General features: G+C 42.0%; 1 protein-coding gene across 1 annotated transcript in view; it reads left to right on the top strand.

Moving 5' to 3' along the window:
• The window catches only part of LOC134300762 (intermembrane lipid transfer protein VPS13B-like), a 149,593-nt gene that overhangs the window by 32,016 nt on the left and 94,860 nt on the right, over positions 1-22,717 (top strand). The window contains exons 7-18 of the mRNA XM_062985184.1: positions 2,572-2,828; positions 4,254-4,349; positions 4,473-4,595; positions 5,470-5,607; positions 7,384-7,471; positions 14,244-14,429; positions 14,521-14,684; positions 14,781-14,975; positions 17,126-17,247; positions 18,564-18,748; positions 20,079-20,195; positions 21,579-21,758. Coding sequence (XP_062841254.1) covers positions 2,572-2,828; positions 4,254-4,349; positions 4,473-4,595; positions 5,470-5,607; positions 7,384-7,471; positions 14,244-14,429; positions 14,521-14,684; positions 14,781-14,975; positions 17,126-17,247; positions 18,564-18,748; positions 20,079-20,195; positions 21,579-21,758 — 1,851 coding nt within the window. The remainder of the gene's footprint in view (positions 1-2,571; positions 2,829-4,253; positions 4,350-4,472; positions 4,596-5,469; positions 5,608-7,383; positions 7,472-14,243; positions 14,430-14,520; positions 14,685-14,780; positions 14,976-17,125; positions 17,248-18,563; positions 18,749-20,078; positions 20,196-21,578; positions 21,759-22,717) is intronic.

Here is a 22,717-nt window from a genome sequence, read left to right as displayed (position 1 = left end):
TAAACAAATAAAACAGAAAAAATACTTTTAAACACAAGTTGTAAAATATAATGAACAAAAATGGAAATTGATTGTGAGGAAAAAGTTAGGACACCCTATGTCCTTAATAGCTGGTTTCTAACCTCAATTAGACATTTCCTATAACCATCTACCAGTCTCTGACATCGACTGGGAGAAAGTTTTTCCCACTTCTCCATGCAGAATTTCTTCAGCTGTGTGAGGTTTGAGGGGTTTCTTGCATGCACAGCTCGTTTTAAATCACCCCACAGCATCTCAATAGGATTAAGATCCGGGCCTTGACTTGGCCATTCCAGAACTCTCCATTTCTTTCTTTTGAGTCGTTCCTTGGTGGATTTACTGGCATGTTCTGGGTTGTTGTCATTCTGGGTTGTTGTCTCTGCTTTAGCACCAAGAAATGGCTCAAAATTCATGGGGTGTCCTAACTTTTTCACATGACTGTATACAGTCAAGCCGAAAAGTCTGCACACCCCTTTCACTTCTCCACGTTTTATTACATTACAGACTCATTCTGTAATAGATTGAGTTCATTTTTTGACACATAATTCTACACAAAATAGCCCCAAATGACAAAGTGACAATAAAAAATCAAAATGTAAAGTATCATATGTACACAAGTGTGCACACCCTTTAATATGACACCCAAAAGTGAGCTGAGGTGCATTTTGTTTTCACTGATACTGCTTGAGATGTTTCTACAATTTAATTGGAGTCCACCTGTGGTACATTTAATTGATTGGACATGATTGGGGATTGCCAACACCTGCCTATATTAGGTCCCACAGTTGACAGTGCATATCAGAGCAAACTCCAAGCCAGGGGGTCAAAGGAATTATCTGCAGACCTCAGAAACAGGGTTGTGTCAATGTATAGATCTGGAGAAGGGTACAGAAAAATTGCTGCAGAGCACAGAGGCCTCCATCATTCGTAAATGGAAGAAGTGTGGAATCCAAAAATCTCTTTAAACCTGGCCGCCTGGCCCAACTGAGCGATCGGGGAAGACGGGCCTCGGCAAGGGAGGTGAGCAGGAACCCGAGGATCACTCAGACAGAGCTCCAGTGTATCCTTGTGGAGATGTGAGAACATATCAGAAGATCAACCATCCAGGCAGCACTCCACAAATCACGCCTTTATGCTAAAAAAGACTAGATGGAAACCACTCCTTAGATAGCCCTCTTGGAGTTTGCCAAAAGGCACCTAGAGGACTCTCAAACCATGAGAAAGAAGATTCTCTGGTCTGATGGAACCAAAATGGAACTTTTTGGTTTTGGCTTTTTTTGCAGGTATTACATTGACATCATTTACATTTACATTTTTGGCATTTAGCAGATGCTTTTATCCAAAGTGACTTACAGTACACAATCTAAGCAATTGGGAGTTAAGGGCCTTGTTTAAGGGCCCAACAGTGGCAACATTATGCTTACTAGTCTAGTACTTTAACTGCCAGGCTACAACTGCCAACCAGACTCTTTCTGTTGCTTATTGGATTGGTCTGTTAACTCTGTTGTCATGTTCTCTTTGTGTTAGTGAACTTTGGCTTAAATTTTTTATGTTTTGTCCGATTCAAATGCAAAGGTAGGTAGTTATTTTTATGACTTTATGATTTTTATTTTTACCTAAGTAACTTTTGTACACATTCTACTGCTGATCAGATGTCAATTGTTTGCCTTCTAACTAGGGATGTAACGATGCACCACAAGACAGTTAAAAACCAATTCACATGTGTAACGATTCAAGTCGGTTTACATGTATAATGAATCGATATTCACTTTAAACAGCAGAGGGCACTGGAGCTATTCACCTCGCCTGGTTGACGTCACTACAGGGTTGCCAGGTTCGGAATTTTCCAGCCAAATTTATTTATTTATTATATATTTTCTTTATTTGTGTTATTCATTTATTTATTTAATTTGGGATATATTTCATTTTAGTGTTTTTTTTTTTTTTTTTTTTTTTTTTTTTTTTACACAAAAAGGGAAATGTGCAGCATTGTTTTGCATAGTTTGTACCTACCTCAAAAATAAAAGGGCATTCATTATTTAGATAAATAAAAAAAAACAGTATTTTATTTCATTGTTTAAAGAAAAATAATAAAAGGAAACTTTGTCATAATTTGTCTTTAATTTAAAAAGGAAAAAATCGTATCGTGAATCATATCGCATTGTGGGTAGAGTGTATCGTTACATCCCTACTTCTAACTACAAAATGCTAATTTGCTATAGACAAAATACAGCTTATGTGTAGGAGAAATCACCATCAATGTATTTCTTGTTAGTGAGAAAATAATTTCAGACCTAAAAAACGATTAAAGTTTGGTCTTTGAGAAGCTTAATCTTCTTGCCACCATGGGATTTAAGCTCTAAAGCAGCTGTGGTGGTCTGATCACTCACACCTGTCAGCTTGCTGGAATGAAAAGTTTATCTACATTGTCAGTTTTCATTTACAGAGCCTCTGGATTTCTTACCCTTGATCTTACACTTTTCCTGATGGAATTGTAGTTACAAGATTTTTTATACTTCTGCTCTTCTCTTTTTTCTCACTCTCTGTTTGTAGGTACAGTGGGTGGAGTGGACTCGATTGTATCAGGTCAGAATCCAAGTCCAGATCAAGCCATGCAGTATGATGGTGAGGAGCAAGGCTGGGTGTCATGGGCCTGGTCTTTTGTTCCGGCCATCATAAACACAGGGGAGGAAGAGGGGTACTATACGGACATGGAGAGGGACGGGAATGCCGGTCCATTACAGTCATCTTTCAGAGACCCCATCATATCTGTGGGGTTCTACTGTACCAAAGCCTTGATTACATTTAAGGTGAGAGAAATATGATTATAGGTATCTCTAATCCCTCACCTTTAAAAGATGGAATGGATATAGGACCTGTTAAACACCATGATTAAAACAATGTATTTTAATGCTTACATGTTTGTAACATTGTATTACACTTTAGACTGACACCAGACTTTGTTTTTTGATCATGACAATCTAAAACAACTACACAAAATGATTAAGTGGCAATTCTATATTTAAATATTAACTTTCCTAACACTAATATATTATAACTTTAATGTGACTATGGTGGTCTCATCACTTAAGTGCATGTTTTGATTTTATTTGTATTCTACATCTAGTGTAAATACATAAATGAAATGTGCATATCATACATTTGTGTTGTTCAGGTGTTGCTAAATGATATCTAGGTTTCTGCCATGGTATTTCAGGTAAGTAGATGGTGTTCCAGGTAGTTGCTACACTGGAGCAAGGTTCTTGCCATGGTATATCAGGTGGTTGCTATGGTCTTGCTAGTTGGTTACTGTAGTGGTTTAGATGATTTGTTTGCCATTGCCATTGCCGTAGGTAGGTAGGTAGGTAGGTAGGTAGGTAGGTAGGTAGGTAGGTAGGTAGGTAGGTAGGTAGGTAGGTAGGTAGGTAGGTAGGTAGGTAGGTAGGTAGGTAGGTAGGTAGGTAGGTAGGTAGGTAGGTAGGTAGGTAGGTAGGTAGGTAGGTAGGTAGGTAGGTGAGAATTTTTTGACATAACTGGAATCAGATAGGATTCATCAAGGTGTTGCTGTTCCTTGATGAATGCGGATTATAATCACACACTATTGTTATTGTTATGTTGCTATGGTATTTGAGGTTGTTGCCAAACTAGCTAGTTTAGCTGATTTTCACAATTTCTCAGAACCCCGAGCTGTAACACGAGTTTAAAAGTAAAACAGGAGAAAAATCCAGATAAACGCAGATACATGTGGAGCTTTCAGAGTGAATCTGACGGTTATTCCACACAGGTGCAGATTCGTCTCATATCCGCACTTTGATTGCGTTTTACTGCACCACTCAAGCTGAGCGCTGAACAAAGCAGCAGTCGCACACACATCGAGTTTAAGATAAACGGTGAGTTTAAGGGTACAAATTTCTCAATGTAGGGCGTAAAGTTTCAAAGACTTTGAATTTAGGGGACGTCGAGTTACAAGGTACCACTGTAATTGTAATATAACAGTATATGCGATAACTGGTCTGTTTATATAGTAGTTTACTCATGGTGTCTATGTACTTTACTAATATTTTAAATAATATGCCTTGTTTGGGTTTGGTGTGTTTTAAACTGGGTATGTTTCTGATTATATTCACACATGTACCAAATTCATTATTATCTGGGAATTTTCAAGTCATGGGAATATTGGTTCATGTGTGTTACTGTCATACCTTCCTTTTGTCTTCTCTCTCTTTGTCCTCTAGCTGACAGAGGGCAGTTCTGAGACCAGTTATTACAGCCCTCAGAAAGTGAAATCACGCGAGGTGCTGTACGTGGAACAGGAAGGTATCACTGTTGAGGTAAAAGCCAAATCCAGAACCATGATTAAAAGACTAAACTTAATGTAATGCAGCAGATCTCGTAAACCTTAATGCAGCACATCACTGAGGTTTGGGAACTCAAGTCTATTTTCTGTCTCTCAGGCACTGATGATGGGGGAGATGTTTTTTGACTGTCAGATCGGTGTGGTAGGCTGCAGGGCTGTGTGTCAGAAAAGCTTTATGGGAGTGTGTGACTTTGAGAAGAAGATGGGCAGAAAGGAGGAGGTAACACACAAACACACACACATCTGCCTACACAATTTACTCTTGTTAATGCAGCCATAACCTTACACATATACAACTATAATTTATCACTTACTTACAAATACATGTACTACAATCCTGCCTAAACACCCACTATCATTGAATCCTTTTAAAACATCCCATAATAAGCAGGTGAATTTGAATCAGGTGGGGATCATGATGGTGTCAGAGTTTATTAGAAAATAACATTTTAAAGAGCAAGATAGCAAATAATTTAGGTTCTTATACCATCTACCGTACATATTATTGTAAATAGATTCACATTTAATCTTAGATTGTGTAGGGCAATGCAGTAAAACACTGTTTAACAGGCAAGACCGTATAGTCCTTAGGTGGCACTGCATGAGAAACTGTCATGCTACTGTAATAAAAATGGCCAAATGGGCTCTGGAGTACTTTGGAAAACCATTGTCATTTAACACAGTCCACTGTTGCTGCATCAAGGAATGCAGCCTAAAACTCTTATGCGAAGAGAAAGCCTCTCTGGGGTCAGTTTATTTCGACCGAGTCTGTAATTCGGCTTGATTTCAGGAAAAATGGACACTAAGTTCTCCATTCCAAAGATGAAAGGAAGCGAAATGTGGAAAAGTCAACATATGTCATGGTATAGGGGTACATCAGTACACACAGCATGGGTCACAACAGCTTTGTAGAAACAGAGTGCATGTGCTTAACTGGCCTGCCTGTAGTACCAAACTGTCTCTCATTGAAAATGTGTAATGCAGCATGAAGAGGAGTCTCAAATTTTCAGGAAATTGGGCTTATATATTAACCTCTATATAAACACTATTTATTTTGTGTGTGTGTGTGACGATATGGGTACTCTGTTCTGCAGGATGTTGTGTTCTTCTTTTGTGGAGAGACTTTGAGCTCTAAGGGAATGACCTACCTGACCAATTCACTGTTTGACTATCGGAGCCCCGAGAACAACGGCGTCGATGCTGAATTCATACTCGAGGCCAGCCTACACAAGGTCTTACACTATTCTTAATTTTAACACATAATATTAATTAAACATGAATTAAAATTATACAATGTGTGTATGTAATGCTCAAGCATGTCTTATACAGTGGTCGTTTTGACATGAAATGATGATGAAGTGTTGAACGGCTCAAGATGAACAAAACTGAAGTTCGCTCACGGCTCAAAAGTCGGTTCTCAGTGGCCGTGTGTGAAATGCCGATCGCTTGCAGACTCTAATATCCAGCATTCTGTCAGCGACTCCAAATCCTGTAACTTGTAAAGTGTTGTGATCAGGTTATGACTGGCAGTGAGTGCAGTGTCGAGTTGCAGCCAATGGAAACGCAGGATAACCTGGGGAGGAGTTGTAAATATATTTATTTATATTTATTTATGGCGCCCAGGTGGCCCCGTGCGATATTTTTTGCTAGCACACCAGCGCTGGGATTTGGCAGTTGCCTGCAGCAGACAAAATTGGCCACTTGTCTTTTGGGTGGGAAAGACCGGACTAATACGTGGGTGGGGCATTCAAACTCAAGATTAACAAAACTACATGGAAAAAAAATAACAATTCTGCCTTTGATGTACTTGCCCCTATCCATTTTTGCCCCTTCTTTTGATATGGTGGTGCCCCTTTCCATTTTTGGATGGGCATCTAATGGAATACAGTCAGTACTTGCATTTCTCAGCCTAGTTCCACATTGTAAATAAATGTAGGTAGGTGAATTTATGTTATGTAACCACATTTCCGGAAAAGTTGAAACATTCTGCAAAACACAGTTAATAAAACATTTAATTAAATTGATGTACTTGCCCTTTTTTATGTTTGGATGAAGTTGGGCATGGGTGAAAAAGCATGCATGGCATCAAATGGGTTACAGTCAGTACTCCTATTCTCAGCCCATTTTGTCCATGTTTGGTCCTTTATGGATTTTTAATTTTTAATATTTCAATAAACAGTACACTGTGCCATTAAGTGTCAGAAAAACTGGTACACCAGTCTAATATTTGGTGTAGAACTATAGGGCGTGGACTCCACAAGCTTCCAGAAATATTCTGTATGCAATGAACACCATATTTTCTGCAGAATGGTCCCTAATTCTGTCATTCCGAGGTGTTGCAAGACATCAATAACACTGAGATCTGGTGACTTATGTGGATATGGCAAAACCCCAAACACAGATGAGTGTTCCTTTAACTATAATTGAAGAATGAATAAATGATTTTCGCTTTCTCAGCTTGTTTGGAAGCTGGGGTCAGAACGCAGGGTCCGTCATTGTTCGGCACCCCTGGAGCTAAGAGGGTTAAGGTCCTCGCTCATAGGCCCTACAGTGGGTTCATAGCAGAGCTATATTTCGAACTCTCAACCTTTTAACTGATAGCACAAAGCTTTACCCAGTAGGCTACCACTGTCCCTCAAAGAAGCTCCTCGCCCGAACAGGGACTTAAACCCTGGACCCTGAGATTAAACATCTGATGCTCTTCCGACTGAGTGGTGCATTGTCCTGTCTGAAGAGGCCAAACCCATCAGAATGAATGCAGGACATGAACGGGTGTAACTGGTCCGAAAGGAGGCACACGTTTATAGATGTATCAGGGGTCCCATGGAATGCCAGCTTACCAAAGTCTGTACCATTATGGAACCATTAGCAGTTGCTACAGTCCCTTGTTGTACCAGTTTTTCTGGCATATTTGTATTATAAACAGCTTTATAGTATGTGCAAGTAATCGTAAGTGTTTTTGAATAATCCAGTTTACACCATGTCCACCTTTTGCTTGTATGTGATAGGAGACTTACACAGAGGAATCAGGGCTTCAGCGCTTTGGGGCCTTCTACCTAGATTACCTCTACACATTGAAGAATGTCAGCGGCACAGGTATTTCTACACTTCCACACCTTTTTCTATACTTAAATCATGTTTTGTCATTTTTGTTTTACCTGCTATCTGTGTATATGACTAATGCCTGGTTCACACTACATGATTTTTGCCCTGATTTTCGCTTGACGACTGATGCACCAGCTTTAAGGCAAATTGGCGTTCGCTTACGGCTCGAACGTCGGTTCTCAGTGCAGGGCTCTAGACTAACTTTTTGCACTGGTTGCACTGGTGCACCTAACTTTTTTTCTTAGGTGCACCAGCACAAAAGTTAGGTGCACCCACATTTTCGACCGCATCGCATTTAACACCTCAGTTTTACAGGTTCACTTTTTTTTAAATCGCTATCCATATAGGCAATATTGACTTATAAATGATTAACTAACAATCTGGTCAACATAAAGTTCTTTATTTGAAGCACAATTCTACACGAAAGGTAACTTACTGAAAAAGTGTTGGTGCTTAAAGTGCTTCACTGAGCTGAAATTTAAACTCAACATAAATGAAATAAAAAGAAAATCTAAATTAAAAGTGCAAGTGTTTTAAGGGCTTCAAACTGCACATCTCATTTAATGATAATATCACGTATAATTAATGCAGTAACGAGACGCATATTATTGACATAGGCTACATGACATGACATTATTACATTTTGAGTCAGTTTGCCGCTGATATTTTTAAAGTGCCTTAAAAAAAAGATGAACTGTTTCATATGACGTGGTAAAAGTGACCCGGACAGAACGAACAACGTTTAACGTGAAATATAAACACCACACGTGAAGTAAATCCAGCTAAACACAGATACATGTGGAGCTGTTAGACTGGATTTGATGGTTATTTCACACAGATGGGTGTTTGTGTTGTGGAACTTTAATGATGTTTTATCTCTCGAGTCGAGCGCTGAGCAAATCGGTTATTTACGTCGAGAGTCGTGATGAAAGTTAAGCGCAAAACTCTTCTCACGTCAATGAACTAAAGAAAACAACAACTGAGACAAACACGTCACGTCTTCTTATCACCGATATTTGATTGATGTTTTTACATAAAAACCAACATCTGTAACAGTAGCACAAATGCTCACATATATTCTACACACTCCGCCATGATATTACTGCTCTTAACTTTCAGAGTGTGTCTGTTGTTGCACCGGAGACTTTCAGAGTCACAGAGATTTTTTTCCCCCCTCGAACGGCTGGTCGCACCGTTGCGACCTCAGATTTTTTTCAGTCGCACCATTGAGAAATTAGGTCGCATGTGCGACCAAATTGGTCGCACTCTAGAGCCCTGCAGTGGCTATGTGTGAAAGGCCGATCACTCGCAGACTCTAATATCTAGCATTCTGTCAGCGACTTCAAATCCTGTAACTTGTAAAGTGTTGTGATCAGGTTATGACTGGCAGTGAGTGCAGTGTCGAGTTGCAGCCAATGGAAACGAAAGATACAGAGTGATGGGAAACCCTGGGGAGGAGTTGTAAATGTATTCATTTATATTTCTTTATGGCGCCCAGTGTAATATTTTGCTAGTGCACCAGCACTGGGATTCTGATCTCTCAGAGTTTGAATTTCAGCTCAGCTACCAGTCAGATGGGTGCCCTCTAGCAAACACAATTGGCAGTGCCTGCAGCAGACAAAATTGGCCACTAGTCTGCTGGGTGGGAAAGACCGGACTAATAAGTGGGTAGGGCATTCAAATGCTGTATGAGGACCCTGATTAGCAGCCTGGAGATCGGTGCATGTCTGGCCTCGTGCGAATCCACCCAAATACGGGTGAATAAGTAGGGATTGAGAAACTGCGCACGTGTCAGAGGGGGCATGGGCCAGGTGAATACACCCTCGAATACACCCTCCTCGGATGCGAGCGGAAGACTAATTGTCAGGACAGATGATCCCTGCTGGCCTCGATTCACCCAGATGCTTTTCTTTTTTTTCTCTTTGCTTTTTTTGCTACATACTATATTGCCAAAAGTATTCGCTCGTCTGCCTTCACACGCATATGAACTTGAGTCACATCCCATTCTTAATCCATAGGGTTTAATATTAATTCTGGGAAGGCTTTCCACAAGGTTTAGGAGTGTGTTTATGGGAATTTTTGACCATTCTTCCAGAAGCGCATTTGTGAGGTCAGACACTGATGTTGGACGAGAAGGCTTGGCTCACAGTCTCCGCTCTAATTCATCCCAAAGGTGTTCTATCAGGTTGAGGTCAGGACTCTGTGCAGGCCAGTCAAGTTCTTCCACACCAAACTCACTCATCCACGTCTTTATGGACCTTGCTTTGTGCACTGGTGCGCAGTCATGTTGGAACAGGAAGGGGCCATCCCCAAACTGTTCCCACAAAGTTGAGAGCATGAAATTGTCCAAAATCTCTTGGTATGATGAAGCATTAAGAGTTCCTTTCACTGGAACTAAGGGGCCGAGCCCGACTCCTGAAACACAACCCCACACCATAATCCCCCCTCCACCAAACTTTACACTTGGCACAATGCAGTCACACAAGTACCGTTCTCCTGGCAACCGCCAAACCCGGCCAGACTCGTCCATCGGATTGCCAGGCGGAGAAGCGTGATTCATCACTCCAGAGAACACGTCTCTACTGCTCAAGAGTCCAGTGACGGCGTGCTTTACACCACTGCATCCGACGCTTTGCATTGTCCTTGGTGATGTAAGGCTTGGATGCAGCTGCTCGGCCAAGGAAACCCATTCCATGAAGCTCTACACTGTTCTTGAGCTAATCTGAAGGTCACATGAAGTTTGGAGGTCTGTAGCGATTGACTCTGCAGAAAGTTGGTGACCTCTGCGCACTATGAGCCTCAGCATCCGCTGACCCCGCTCTGTCATTTTACATGACCTACCACTTCGTGGCTGAGTAGCTGTCATTTCCAATCGCTTCCACTTTGTTATAACACCACTGACAGTCGACTGTGGAATATTTAGTAGCGAGGACATTTCACGACTGGACTTGTTGCACAGATGGCATCCTATCACGGTACCACGCTGGAATTCACTGAGCCCCTGAGAGCGACCCATTCTTTCACTAATGTTTGTAGAAGCAGTCTGCATGCCTAGGTGCTTAGTTTTATACACCTGTGGCCATGGAAGTGATCGGAACACCTGAATTCAATGATTTGGATGGGTGAGTGAATACTTTTGGCAATACAGTGTATTAACACACAAACAACTTTGATGGCTTGGTTCTTGCTGGCGACCGTTTTTGGGAAGCTGAAACCCTGTCACACAAGGTATTATTAAACCTCTCGTCATTTCTCGCATACGTTTTTGTGACAAAAACGTAGTTTGGGAGACCAGACAGACTCGTCTGAGATTCCTCCTGGTAGTAAATCATGTAGTGTGAGAAAACCACGACCAGGACTCTCGATAACAAGAGATCAAGTTGTGTAGTGTGAACTGTACAGCCATCGAAACACTTTGAAAGTCGTGTAGTGTGAACTATCCCACTCTCTGACAAGAACTCTGAGGATTTTGCTGTCATTTGTAATCAGGAATAACTTAATTTGTTTATTCTAACTAATAGTTTCAGTCAGAATATTAAATCCCTGAACACATTTTCCATTCTTTGCCCTTTAAACCTTGTCATCTTGTTCTTTGTGAACATCATTCCAGCTTGAGATAATCATCTATCTTTAAAGCAAACATAATATTAGTTTTAGCGATTAGCCCCACATCTGAAGTGGGGATTCGTGTCAATCTGAGCTCTTTTTAGTGCAGCTGACATTACACATTCCTGTAGGAATGCGGTGTGATCCAGTGTTGGGCTTGACCTGTGCTCACATCTGCTCTGGGACGTGTCAGTCCTGCGCAAATGAAACCCAAAACGGAGCGGCGCTCAGTGCAAACTTAATCTGTCAATAATACCAATGGTGAGACGCAAGGAATACAAGAGAATGCCTCTTAATGCTTTAAATCCTGACTAATTTCCATTCGCTTGTCCTTTCAAGGCTTGAGAAATAGCCATGTGTTTAATATTAGGTCTAAACTGGCTTAGTGAGGTAGGAAACAGAACTGCTTTTGCCGGCTGCTTTGTTAATCTTAGAGATGTCATGGTTATTTGAGCTCGTTTTTAGTTGATACTTCATTGTTTAGAGAGCGTTAGGTTAAAAGTGAACTGCGGAGTAAGTGAAGACTTGTGTGACGTAATGCGATGTAATGTTGAGAAGATCCCTCTTAAATTCAGCTATTGGTAATAACCATAATTTTAGATGAATCATTAAATGATGGAAATTCCGGGCCCCCAGGTGGCGCAGCGGGATATTCCGCTTGCACACTAACACCTTTTTCTCCCTAACACCTTTTTCATGCTTCCTCTCCACCAATGCCGATCTCCTCTGATTTAGGAGAACGAAGCTAACCCACGCCCCCATTCGACTCGTGGGCAGCATGCCGTATGCATTTTATCACCTGCACTTTGACCAGTGCAGTGCAGTGCAGCTCAGCGTTGTGTACGGAGAGACACACCCTGAGAGCACTCTTTTCTCATCTCTGTGCAGGTGCCACCAATCAGCCAGCAGAGGTCGTAATTGCACCAGTCATGAGAGAGAGAGACCCCATCCGGCTTAGTCCCACCCATATCTGAACAACAGGGCCGATCGTTGTTTACGTGGCCAGTCAGCCTAGCCGGCAGGCAGAGCTGAGATTATGATGAATTCAAGATCCCAGCTCTGGTTCCACCTGAGCTGCCCTAACACAGAGTTTCTGAACTCCTCGGTGACAATGCATTAAAATAAAAATAAAAGGTTGGAAATTCCTTTTTTATTAGGTTACCCATGCCAGACCACAAAATCATATGCACAATTCCCAAATTATATAAGCAAGGGTTCTACATTTTGTAATACTAGTAGAGCTAGACTGTAGTGTTTATTTCAGAATATTGACCATTATCCACTGACTGTAACATTGACTCATTTGCAATAAGATGCAGTTAAGGTAAAAACATGCTAGCACACCAGAGCTGACATCTCAAACCTGTGAGTTCGAATCTCAGTTCTGGTCCTGGCAGGCTTGGCGCCTACACAGACAATGATTGGCTTGTCCGTTGGGTTGGATGCCAGAGAAGATTCCTCATAACTGATGAAATTACGACCTCTGCTGGCTGATCGATGGTGCCTGCACTCTCCATGCGCGAGACTGAGCCCCATGTGAACTCGTCTTCAGGTGAAAAGAAGCAGTCGGATATTGCACACATGTCGGAATGGGCATGTGTTAGTCACGGCTCTCCACGGTTAGTAGTGGAAGTTGGCAGCAGTAGAGAGAAAGCGAAATGCAATGGGGTAATCTGATCATCTAGATTGGAAGGAAACTTGGGGGGAAAAATGCACAAAAAAAAATCTTATCTGTATGAACATTTTGAATAAATTAAAAAACAAGATGTTTCTTAGTCAAAGTCAAGTCAAGTGAAATTTATTTATATAGCGCTTTGTACTCAAAGCAACTTTACAGAACTGGCACAGTTGTTCAGTGGGTAGCACCGCCGCCTCACAGCAAGAAGGTCCTGGGTTCGATCCCCAGGTGGAGCGGTCTGGGTCCTTTCTGTGTGGAGTTTGCATGTTCTCCCAGTGTCTGCGTGGGTTTCCTCCAGGAGCTCCGGTTTCCTCCCACAGTCCAAAGACATGCAAGTGAGGTAAATTGGAGATACTAAATTGTCCATGACTGCGTTCGATGTAACTTTGTGTGAACTGATGAATCTTGTGTAATGAGTAACTACCGTTTCCTGTCATGAATGTAACCAAAGTGTAAAACATGACGTTAAAATCCTAACAACCAAACAAACTTTACAGAATCCAGGACCGACAGACCAAAAACCCCTATTAAGCAAGCCGAGGGCGAAAGTGGCAAGGAAAAACTCCCTTAAAACCCTTTTACATCTGGCAGGAGCAGCATTGTTGGCACAGCAGTCTCAACTTCATTCCTTAACCTCGGGCGGGTAAACAGGTTTTCATCAGAACCACCTCGGGGTAAAACAACAGAAAATGTGAGTTGAGTAAAATGTCAGTTTTACAGAGAGTAGCTTTAGACTCCGGCACCCCTAATTATTACAGCATAACTAAAAGGGAGAGCGAGCAGGTAACAAAGTCATGAAGACTTTCACATCAGGACATCAGCGCCCACCTCCCCACCATCATCAAACCGTTCTCCTACATGTATCAGATTACAACCTTGAGAGTAGCCACAAGGGTATAAAGGGAAATGAGGAAGCAGATACCATAGCCAAAAGAACAGCAGAACAACCAGTCACACCAATATACATACCACCAACAGACGTAAGACCCCTCATCATTATATACAAGAAAAATGGCAAGAGGACTGGAATTTACAAGAAAATAACAAACTCAGGCAAATCCAACAAAACATACAACCAAACAAAATTAACCATACTCAGAAGAGGGAGGACCAAGTAGCCCTCACACGATGCAGAATAGGACACTCAAACCTTACACACGGACACCTACTAAAAGGAGAACATGTGAATGCGAGTTTTTTACCCAGGACAGAAATCTATACCTAACTGGATCAGATATAAAAGAAACTTTTAGAAAAACAGCTCCTTCTGAGATTTAAAAATTTCTGAAAAGCATAAAACTAAAACATCTCTTGTAACCTAAACCTCTTTAAACATCTTTCGTGTAGTTAAAGTATTCTGAAAAAGATACAAATGGCACGCCATAGAGATGGCTCTAAATACAGAGCTTATAATGGCGATAAAACACAAAACACCTTGAGAGTGTAATCCTGAGTTTGCATTGTTATGTGTGTTTATAGCGCTACAGGATTCCACAGCGGCGGATAAGGTGGACCCAAGCGTTTCGGTTCAGGAGACTTCAATAAAACGCTTAATGATCGGCCCTCTGGACCTGCAGCTTCACAGCAGTGCCGTCCATTACATCTTTAAGATGGTTGCCTGTGCCTTAGATCATGAATATGAACCCTACTACAAACCCAGTTCAGGTGAGCTCTACACTGATGAGAAGTAAACGCACTGGATCATTTAATGCCAGTTTATTTCATTTCTCTATGTCTTTCTCTCCTGGGTGAGCAGATGTGCTGGAGGAGTCTGGAGAAAACCTGGGACAGGAAAAAGAACTGGAGGAATTTATCCCAACGCGACTGACGTGCGTGACGTTACTAAAGGCTTCTGTTACTGTCACCATGGCCGAATTTAACCTGCTGCATAAACTACTTCCAGCCATACTGGGCCAAAAGGTATCACACACACACACACACACACATTTACTCATGTATGCACATGTTAATATCAGCCATATTTATTTTGAATATAATAAACACACTTTCTGCCAGGGTTCGGCAGGGCAGGTGACTTCTCCACAGTTTCAGCCGGTGAGGCCGCTGCCCGCGCTTCGTCTCCAGGTAGAACGAGTCAGTCTGGAACATTCTGTGCCAATGTATGGTTCTGAGCTAAACCGGACAGTCAGCAGCCTCAGCCAGCCCTCGGACAACCTACTGCACCACTGTTACACACACTGCTACCTAAAGGTATTTACTTTTGCTTTACTGTCTTTATTCGTATTTACTAGAAGTCAACTCGACGTCAATTGGTCCTGATAGTGGTGTCGAGTTTAAAAGAGGTTGAGTTTCAAGGTATTTTTTCCTATAGGGATGTATAAGGAAACCTGTTAATGCGTTCCGTGGTCCTGTGGAACTGCATATATTTTAGGCTAATGTACAATAATGGGGTTGTTTTTGACACTTGTACACTGAAAAATATTGGCAGGTCTGATCAACACCTAAAAGCTTATTAAAGTTTTTTACCAAATTATAAAAAAATATCTAGGGAATCTCAGAAATAAAATTATAATCAGTGCATTTAAGATGTGATCACATTTTAGACCAGAAAAATCTGAAATGTTATGCTCCAGCAATACCTAAGTAGTGTGTGTGTGTGTGTGTGTGTGTGTGTGTGTGTGTGTGTGTGTGTGTGTGTGTGTCTGTGTGTCTGTGTGTGTCTGTGTGTCTGTGTGTCTGTGTGTCTGTGTGTGTGGAGAGTGAGAACTACACAAAGCTGTTAACCCTGTTGTGACCTCCTGATAAGCACACTTGGGTGCCTGCAATATGTCAAGGGTGTAATAAACTCCCTGTGTTGTGTCACAGTCCTAACAAACATCCACTACCCTTCACATATGCATCCACACACACACACACAGACAAACATACATACATACATTCTTATGTTGATACATTATTAGGTTAGCAAATCCTTAAAAGGAAAAAAAAAATCTTATTTATTTATGTTGCAGCTAGTGTGTAGCAACAATAATGGTTTGATAGTGTGTTAAGATATTAATAGTGATGTAAATATTTTATTAAATATATATATAAAGATCAGAATAGATTATAGAGAGAGACACACACAGATGGACAGACAGGCAGAGAGAGATATACTAATAGTTATGTAAATATTTTATAAGAAATAAAGATCGAGATCTAGATAGATGGACGGACGGACGGACACAGCTAGATAGACGGACGGACAGACAGATATAGATAGATAGACGGACGGACAGACAGATATAGATAGATAGATGGACGGACAGACAGATAGATAGACGGATGGACAGACACAGATAGATAGACGGACGGATAGATAGATGGATGGACAGACACAGACAGACAGACAGATAGACGGACAGACAGATATAGATAGATGGACGGACAGACAGATAGATAGACGGATGGACAGACACAGATAGATAGACGGACGGACAGACAGATATACATAGATAGACGGATGGACAAACAGACGGACAGACACAGATAGATAGATGAATGGACGGACGGACGGATAGATAGATAGATAGCTAGACCAATAGACAGACAGACAGACAGACAGAGAGATAGACAGACAGACAGATAGATCAATAGATAGATAGACAGATAGATAGACAGACAGACAGACAGACAGATACATGGACAGATAGACAGATAGATATACAGAAAGACAGATAGACAGACGGATGGACGTACGGACAGATAGATAGATAGACGGATGGACAGACAGACAGATCACAATAGATCTATTCTCCTGTGTAATAGGCAATTCGTCATGAAGTTTAAAATGTAAGGTATGTGTTTAGCGATTTTACTTTTTTCATTAGCATAGCATTCAAGTGCCTCACGTTTACAGGTTAATTTGCACTATAAGGCCGTCCTAGCAATCCTACGGCAATTCAGTTAGCAATCGCTTAGTCAGAATGTCCAAGATGTCGAAATCTAAGCAGTTCAAACACTACTTCAGGGGACAGGGTAACTGAGTTGGGACAAAATAAAACCACCTGTCCATTACAACCACTTGTGTGAATGTAAAGAGGGCTGGGTCAAAACATGGATAGATGAATAGAGGGATTGATAGATGGACAGACAGACACTTTTAATTCCAATGGGTGATACATCAACACTACAAAGAAAAGCTGAGCTTGATTCCTATTTGTTCCAACATATTTGATTGTTTAGGATTTTGTTACACTATTTTATATAAACCCTGTCATGGGAAACACACATTGTTCTTCCAGATTTATTTTCTTACCACATTTAGAAAAGTACATTTTCCTGTTGTTGAAATATCTATTTATTTGCATTTATTATATATTTTGTTTCATTCATTTGTCTCTCTTTTTATCTCTTTGTAGGTGTTTGAGTTGGACGTGGGACTAACACTACTGCATAATGACGGAGTGACTCCTCTCTTACCTATAATTCCCTCCTTTAGTACCGCCCTCTATTGGAAGACACTGTATTCACCCGGATACTGGTAAGGATAACAGCACACTATATTGTAGCACACTATGTTGCCAAAAGTATTCACTCACCCATCCAATTCATTGAATTCAGGTGTTCCAATCACTTTTATGGCCACAGGTGTATAAAACTAAGCACCTAGGCATGCAGACTGCTTCTACAAACATTTGTGAAAGAATGGGTCGCTCTCAGGAGCTCAGTGAATTCCAGCGTGGTACCGTGATAGGATGCCACCTGTGCAACAAGTCCAGTCATGAAATGTCCTCACTACTAAATATTCCACAGTCAACTGTCAGTAGTATTATAACAAAGTGGAAGCGATTGGGAACTACAGCAACTCAGCCACGAAGTGGTAGGTCATGTAAAATGACAGAGCGGGTCAGTGGATACTGAGGCGCATAGTGCAGAGTCAATCGCTACAGACCTCCAAACTCCATGTGACCTTCAGATTAGCTCAAGAACAGTGTGTAGAGAACTTCATGGAATGGGTTTCCATGGCCAGCAGCTGCATCCAAGCCTTACATCACCAAGCGCAATGCAAAGCGTCGGATGCAGTGGTGTAAAGCACACCGCCACTGGACTCTAGAGCAGAGGAGACGTGTTCTCTGGAGTGACGAATCACGCTTCTCCGTCTGGCAATTTGATGGACGAGTCTGAACGGGTTTGGCGGTTGCAGGAGAACGGTACTCGTCTGACTTCATTGTGCCGAGTGTAAAGTTTGGTGGAGGGGGGATTATGGTGTGGATACCAAGTTTGTGGGAACAGTTTGGGGATGGCCCCTTCCTGTTCCAACATGACTGCGCACCAGTGCACAAAGCAAGGTCCATAAAGACATGGATGAGTGAGTTTGGTGTGGATGAACTTGACTGTCCTGCACAGAGTCCTGACCTCAACCTGATAGAACACCTTTGGGATGAATTAGAGTGGAGACTACGAGCCAGTCCTTATCGTCCAACATCATTGTCTGACCTCACAAATGCGCTTCTGGAAGAATGGTCCCATAATTCCCATAAACACACTCCTAAACCTTGTGGAAATCCTTCCAAGAAGAGTTGAAGCTGTTATGGCTGCGAAGGGTGAGCTGACATCATATTAAACCCTATGGATTAAGGATGGGATGGGAGAGGACACGTCAAATAAGGTTCTTTTTAAATGTATTAAAAAGGTTCTTAGTAGTTCATGTTACTGTCAGCTTAGGAAACTGGAAACCTAATCACATGCACACAATTAAAAAAGGTGGGAAGCTGATTGTTAGCATATCATCACTACTGCTCCCATGTGTTTGTACACGTATCCTCACTCTTTCTCTCTCTCTCTCTTTCGACTCAGGTCTAAGCGGCAGACGGTGTCAGTGACCGAATACCAGTTCGAGTTACCCAAATTCACGGTGCAGGCAACACATGCTCAGATGCTGCTGTTGAGATGTTTGTGGCTGAGCTGGACCCACAGCACGGAAAGCGGAGCCAGTCCCACCGCCAGCGACTCACTCATCAACGAGGTCTACAGAACTCCAGGTAGCGTCACGCTCATCATTCTCGTCATCGATAAAATCAACTCTCTATAATCAATTGATTATAATTAGGGCTGGCTGGATACCACTTTTTTATGTCCGATACCGATACCGATACTGCAAATCGAGTATCTGCCGATACCGATACCAATCCGTCATTTCTCCTCTCAAACAACTAAGCAGTAATAATACGTCTCAATGCACCATGGTTAAACTAGCTATCTAAATAACGATGCTCAGACTGTAAAACAAATATTCTAAAGAAATAAATACAGAACCTACAACATCACACTTATACAAAACTGCTGTTTTTATTTTCACTTTTACACACAGAACATTAAGCAGCATTTTTGGTTTCACTTACGTTCGAGCTGGGGTGACACGGTTGCTAAGTGGGTAGCACTGACGCCTCACAGCAAGAAGGTCCTGGGTTCGATCCCCAGGTGGGTCCGGGTCCTTTCTGTGTGGAGTTTGCATGTTCTCCCCGTGTCCACGTGGGTTTCCTCCGGGTGCTCCGGTTTCCTCCCACAGTCCAAAGACATGCAAGTGAGGTGAATTGGAGATACAAAATTGTCCAAGGCTGTGTTGGATATAACTTTGTGAACTGATGAACCTTGTGTAATGAGTAACTACCGTTCCTGTCATGAATGTAAACGCAGTGTAAAACATGATGGTAAATCTTAAAAAAAACAAAAAAAAAACAGTTTGAAGCAGTGCTGGTGGCCACTAGAGCAATGCTGGTGCACAACTAAGCACTAGAACAAAAACACAGAGGAAAAGGCGAGAACAAAGCGAGCCTCCCGACAAAACAGAGTGGACAGTTACTGAACTACTGGTCTTGGTACGCTTCTCGCGGGAATTTTAAACAATCGGACCGGACATTCGTCCATTAAATCCAAATGGAGGTTAGTTACAGAGCGCCATCGACCTGGAACACTGTACTGGCAGACCAAATGGCTCAGTTGGTAGCACTGTTACCTCACAGTGAGAAGGTCCTGGGTTTGATTCCCAGGTGGAATAGTCCGGGTCCTCTCTGTGTGGAGTTTGTATGTTCTCTCAGTGTTTGTGTGGGTTTCCTCCGGGGGCTCTAGTTTCCTCCAACAGTCTAAAGACTTTTTTTAATAATCAACCTGTCATGAATGTAATTAAAATTATTAATTAATTGTTTTTTTATTAAGTGCATCAGCCTTTCTTATTATTACACCTTGTAAATATTAGTTTTACTTTGCTGCATTATGAATGAACTGTTTTTTAAAGGTAGATACTAATATGACTTCTGTGTGTGTGTGTGTGTGTGTGTGTGTGTGTGTGTGTGTGTGTGTGTGTGTGTGTAGGTGCTCCCATAATACAGGCTGCGGTACAGAGTGTGGAGCTGAAGGTGTGTCAGAAGGCCATGCTGTGGTGCGCATCAGGAACACTGGGAGCTGTTACAGTGTGTGCCAGGACACTTTGTGAGTGCAGTAAAACACTCTTAGTGTTTACTTTTAGCCCACAGGGGGACTCTCTAAAAAAAATGCATGGGTAAGACAGATAGGTTAGCGTTCAACTTAGACCCGTTGCTGATAACAGTGATTATTTCTTCATCACGGCACCTGTTAGTGGGTGGGATATATTAGGCAGCAAGTGAACATTTTATCCTCAGGTTGTTGTGTTAGAAGCAGGAAAAATGGGCCATAAGGATTTGAGCGAGTTTGACAAGGGCCAAATTTTGTGATGGCTAGACGACTGGGTCAGAGCATCTCCAAAACTGCAGCTCTTGTGGGGTGTTCTCGGTCTGCAGTGGTCAGTACCTATCAAAAGTGGTCAAGGGAAGGAACAGTGGTAAACCGGCGACAGGGTCATGGGCGGCCAAGGCTCATCGATGCACATGGAAAGCGAAGGCTGGCCCGTGTGGTCCGATCCAACAGACGAGCTACCGTATCTGGTCTGATGAATCATGTTTTCTTTTACATCACGTGGATGGCCGGGTGCGTGTGCGTCGCTTACCTGGGGAACACATGGCACCAGGATGCACTACGAGAAGATGGCAACCCGGCGGAGGCAGTGTGATGCTTTGGGCAATGTTCTACTGGGAAACCTCAGGTCCTGCCATCCATCTGGATGTTACTTTGACACGTACCACCAACCTAAGCATTGTTGCAGACCATGTACACCCTTTCATGGAAACGGTATTCCCTGATGGCTGTGGCCTCTTTCAGCAGGATGATGCTCCCTGCCACAAAGCAGAAATGCTTCAGGAATGGTTTGAGGAGCACAACTATCAGTTTGAGGTGTTTACTCGGCCTCCAAATTCCCCAGATCTCAATCCAATCGAGCATCAGTGGGATGTGTTGGACACACAAGTTCGATCCATGGAGGCGCCACCTCACAACTTACAGGAGTTAAAGGATCTGCTGTTAACATCTTGGTGTCAGACACCACAGCACACCTTCAGGGGTCTAGTGGAGTCCATGCCTCGACGGGTCAGGGCTGTTTTGGCAGCAAAAGGGGGATAATCACAATATTAGATAGATAGATAGATAGATAGATAGATAGATAGATGGATAGATGGATGGATGGATGGATGGATGGATGGATGGATGGATGAATGGATGGATGGACAATAGATAGATACTTTATTTATCCCAAAGGAAATTATTGAAAGGTGGTCATTCAAATATTAAAAAGTTGGTCATAATGTTATACCTGATCGGTATATACTGTATATATGTATATATACACTGTGCTGTGAATCCATTAGATATGCTAAGTTAGTAATACTGTAATAACTCTGTTATTTTTAGTTTTGTACATTACTCTGATATATTAATAAAGACCTGTGTGCTGTGTTGCAGCTGTAGGTAAGGAACAGAAGAAGCAGCTGGTGGTTTTGCTCCAGGGACCAGCTGACACACAAGAGCTTTACAGCAGACAGTGGCTGAATGAGAACCGCCGCCCACAGTCCCTCCTGGCTCCGGACTTCCTCACTTTCTCAATACAATTCCCACAGCTTGACCGAGACTGGCACAACTCTGGTGAGTTAACACACACACACACACATGCACCCCCAAACATCTGCAGGGCCTGTTCTAATAAGGACCATGACACACACTGAATGACCAGTCCTGTAGCACGTCAATCTCTTTCACTGGTGGCATAGATGTCAGCAGTGTTGTGTACTGGACAGCCTGAGCTCTCATAAAAGCAATATAATCCACAGTGTTTTAGTAATTGTATCCTGTGGTTTTCATTGTGGTTTTAGGGAAAACCACAGTACTGATTCTGCACTCGTCATGGTTACCAATGGCTTTCTGGTTGTAGCTTATCGTGGATTATTTAACATCTTTGTTTTTCTAGATCTGACCGCTGCATTTAATACAATATGCCATGTCATACTCGTGCAAATACTTAAACTAGTTGGCATTTCTGCGTCATATGTCATAATTAAACAGCAGTTTGTCCTAATAGGCTAGTTTAGGTCAGATTCAACACACCGTTCTCAGGGTGTTCTCCAAGGCTCAGTTCTTGGCCCACTATTATTTATATACAGTTCCAACTGGAAATATTCCCCCAAAATAAAAGATATTATGGTGATGTGTATAGAATTAAATGAAAACATATGAACATACACTGAACATAACATTAAAACCACCTCTTGGTTTCTACACTCACTGTCCATTTTATCAGCTCCACTTACCATATAGAAGCACTTTGTAGTTCTACAATTATTGACTGTAGTCCATCTGTTTCTCTACATACTATTTTGACCTGCTTTCTCCTTGTTCTTCAATGGTCAGCCCCCATTCTCCCCCCCTTTCTCCCATAGGACCACCACAGAGCAGGTATTATTTAGGTGGTGGATCATTGTCAGCACTGCAGTGACACTGACATGGTGGTGGTGTGTTAGTGTGTGTTGTGCTGGTATGAGTGGATCAGACACAGCAGCGCTGCTGGAGTTTGCTGGAGATTTTCCTGAAAATCATGGGTTAGTGTA

Source organism: Trichomycterus rosablanca, chromosome 23, assembly GCF_030014385.1.
Source record: "Trichomycterus rosablanca isolate fTriRos1 chromosome 23, fTriRos1.hap1, whole genome shotgun sequence".
NCBI classification, from domain to species: domain Eukaryota; kingdom Metazoa; phylum Chordata; class Actinopteri; order Siluriformes; family Trichomycteridae; genus Trichomycterus; species Trichomycterus rosablanca.
This window is presented reverse-complemented; position numbering and strand designations above follow the sequence as displayed.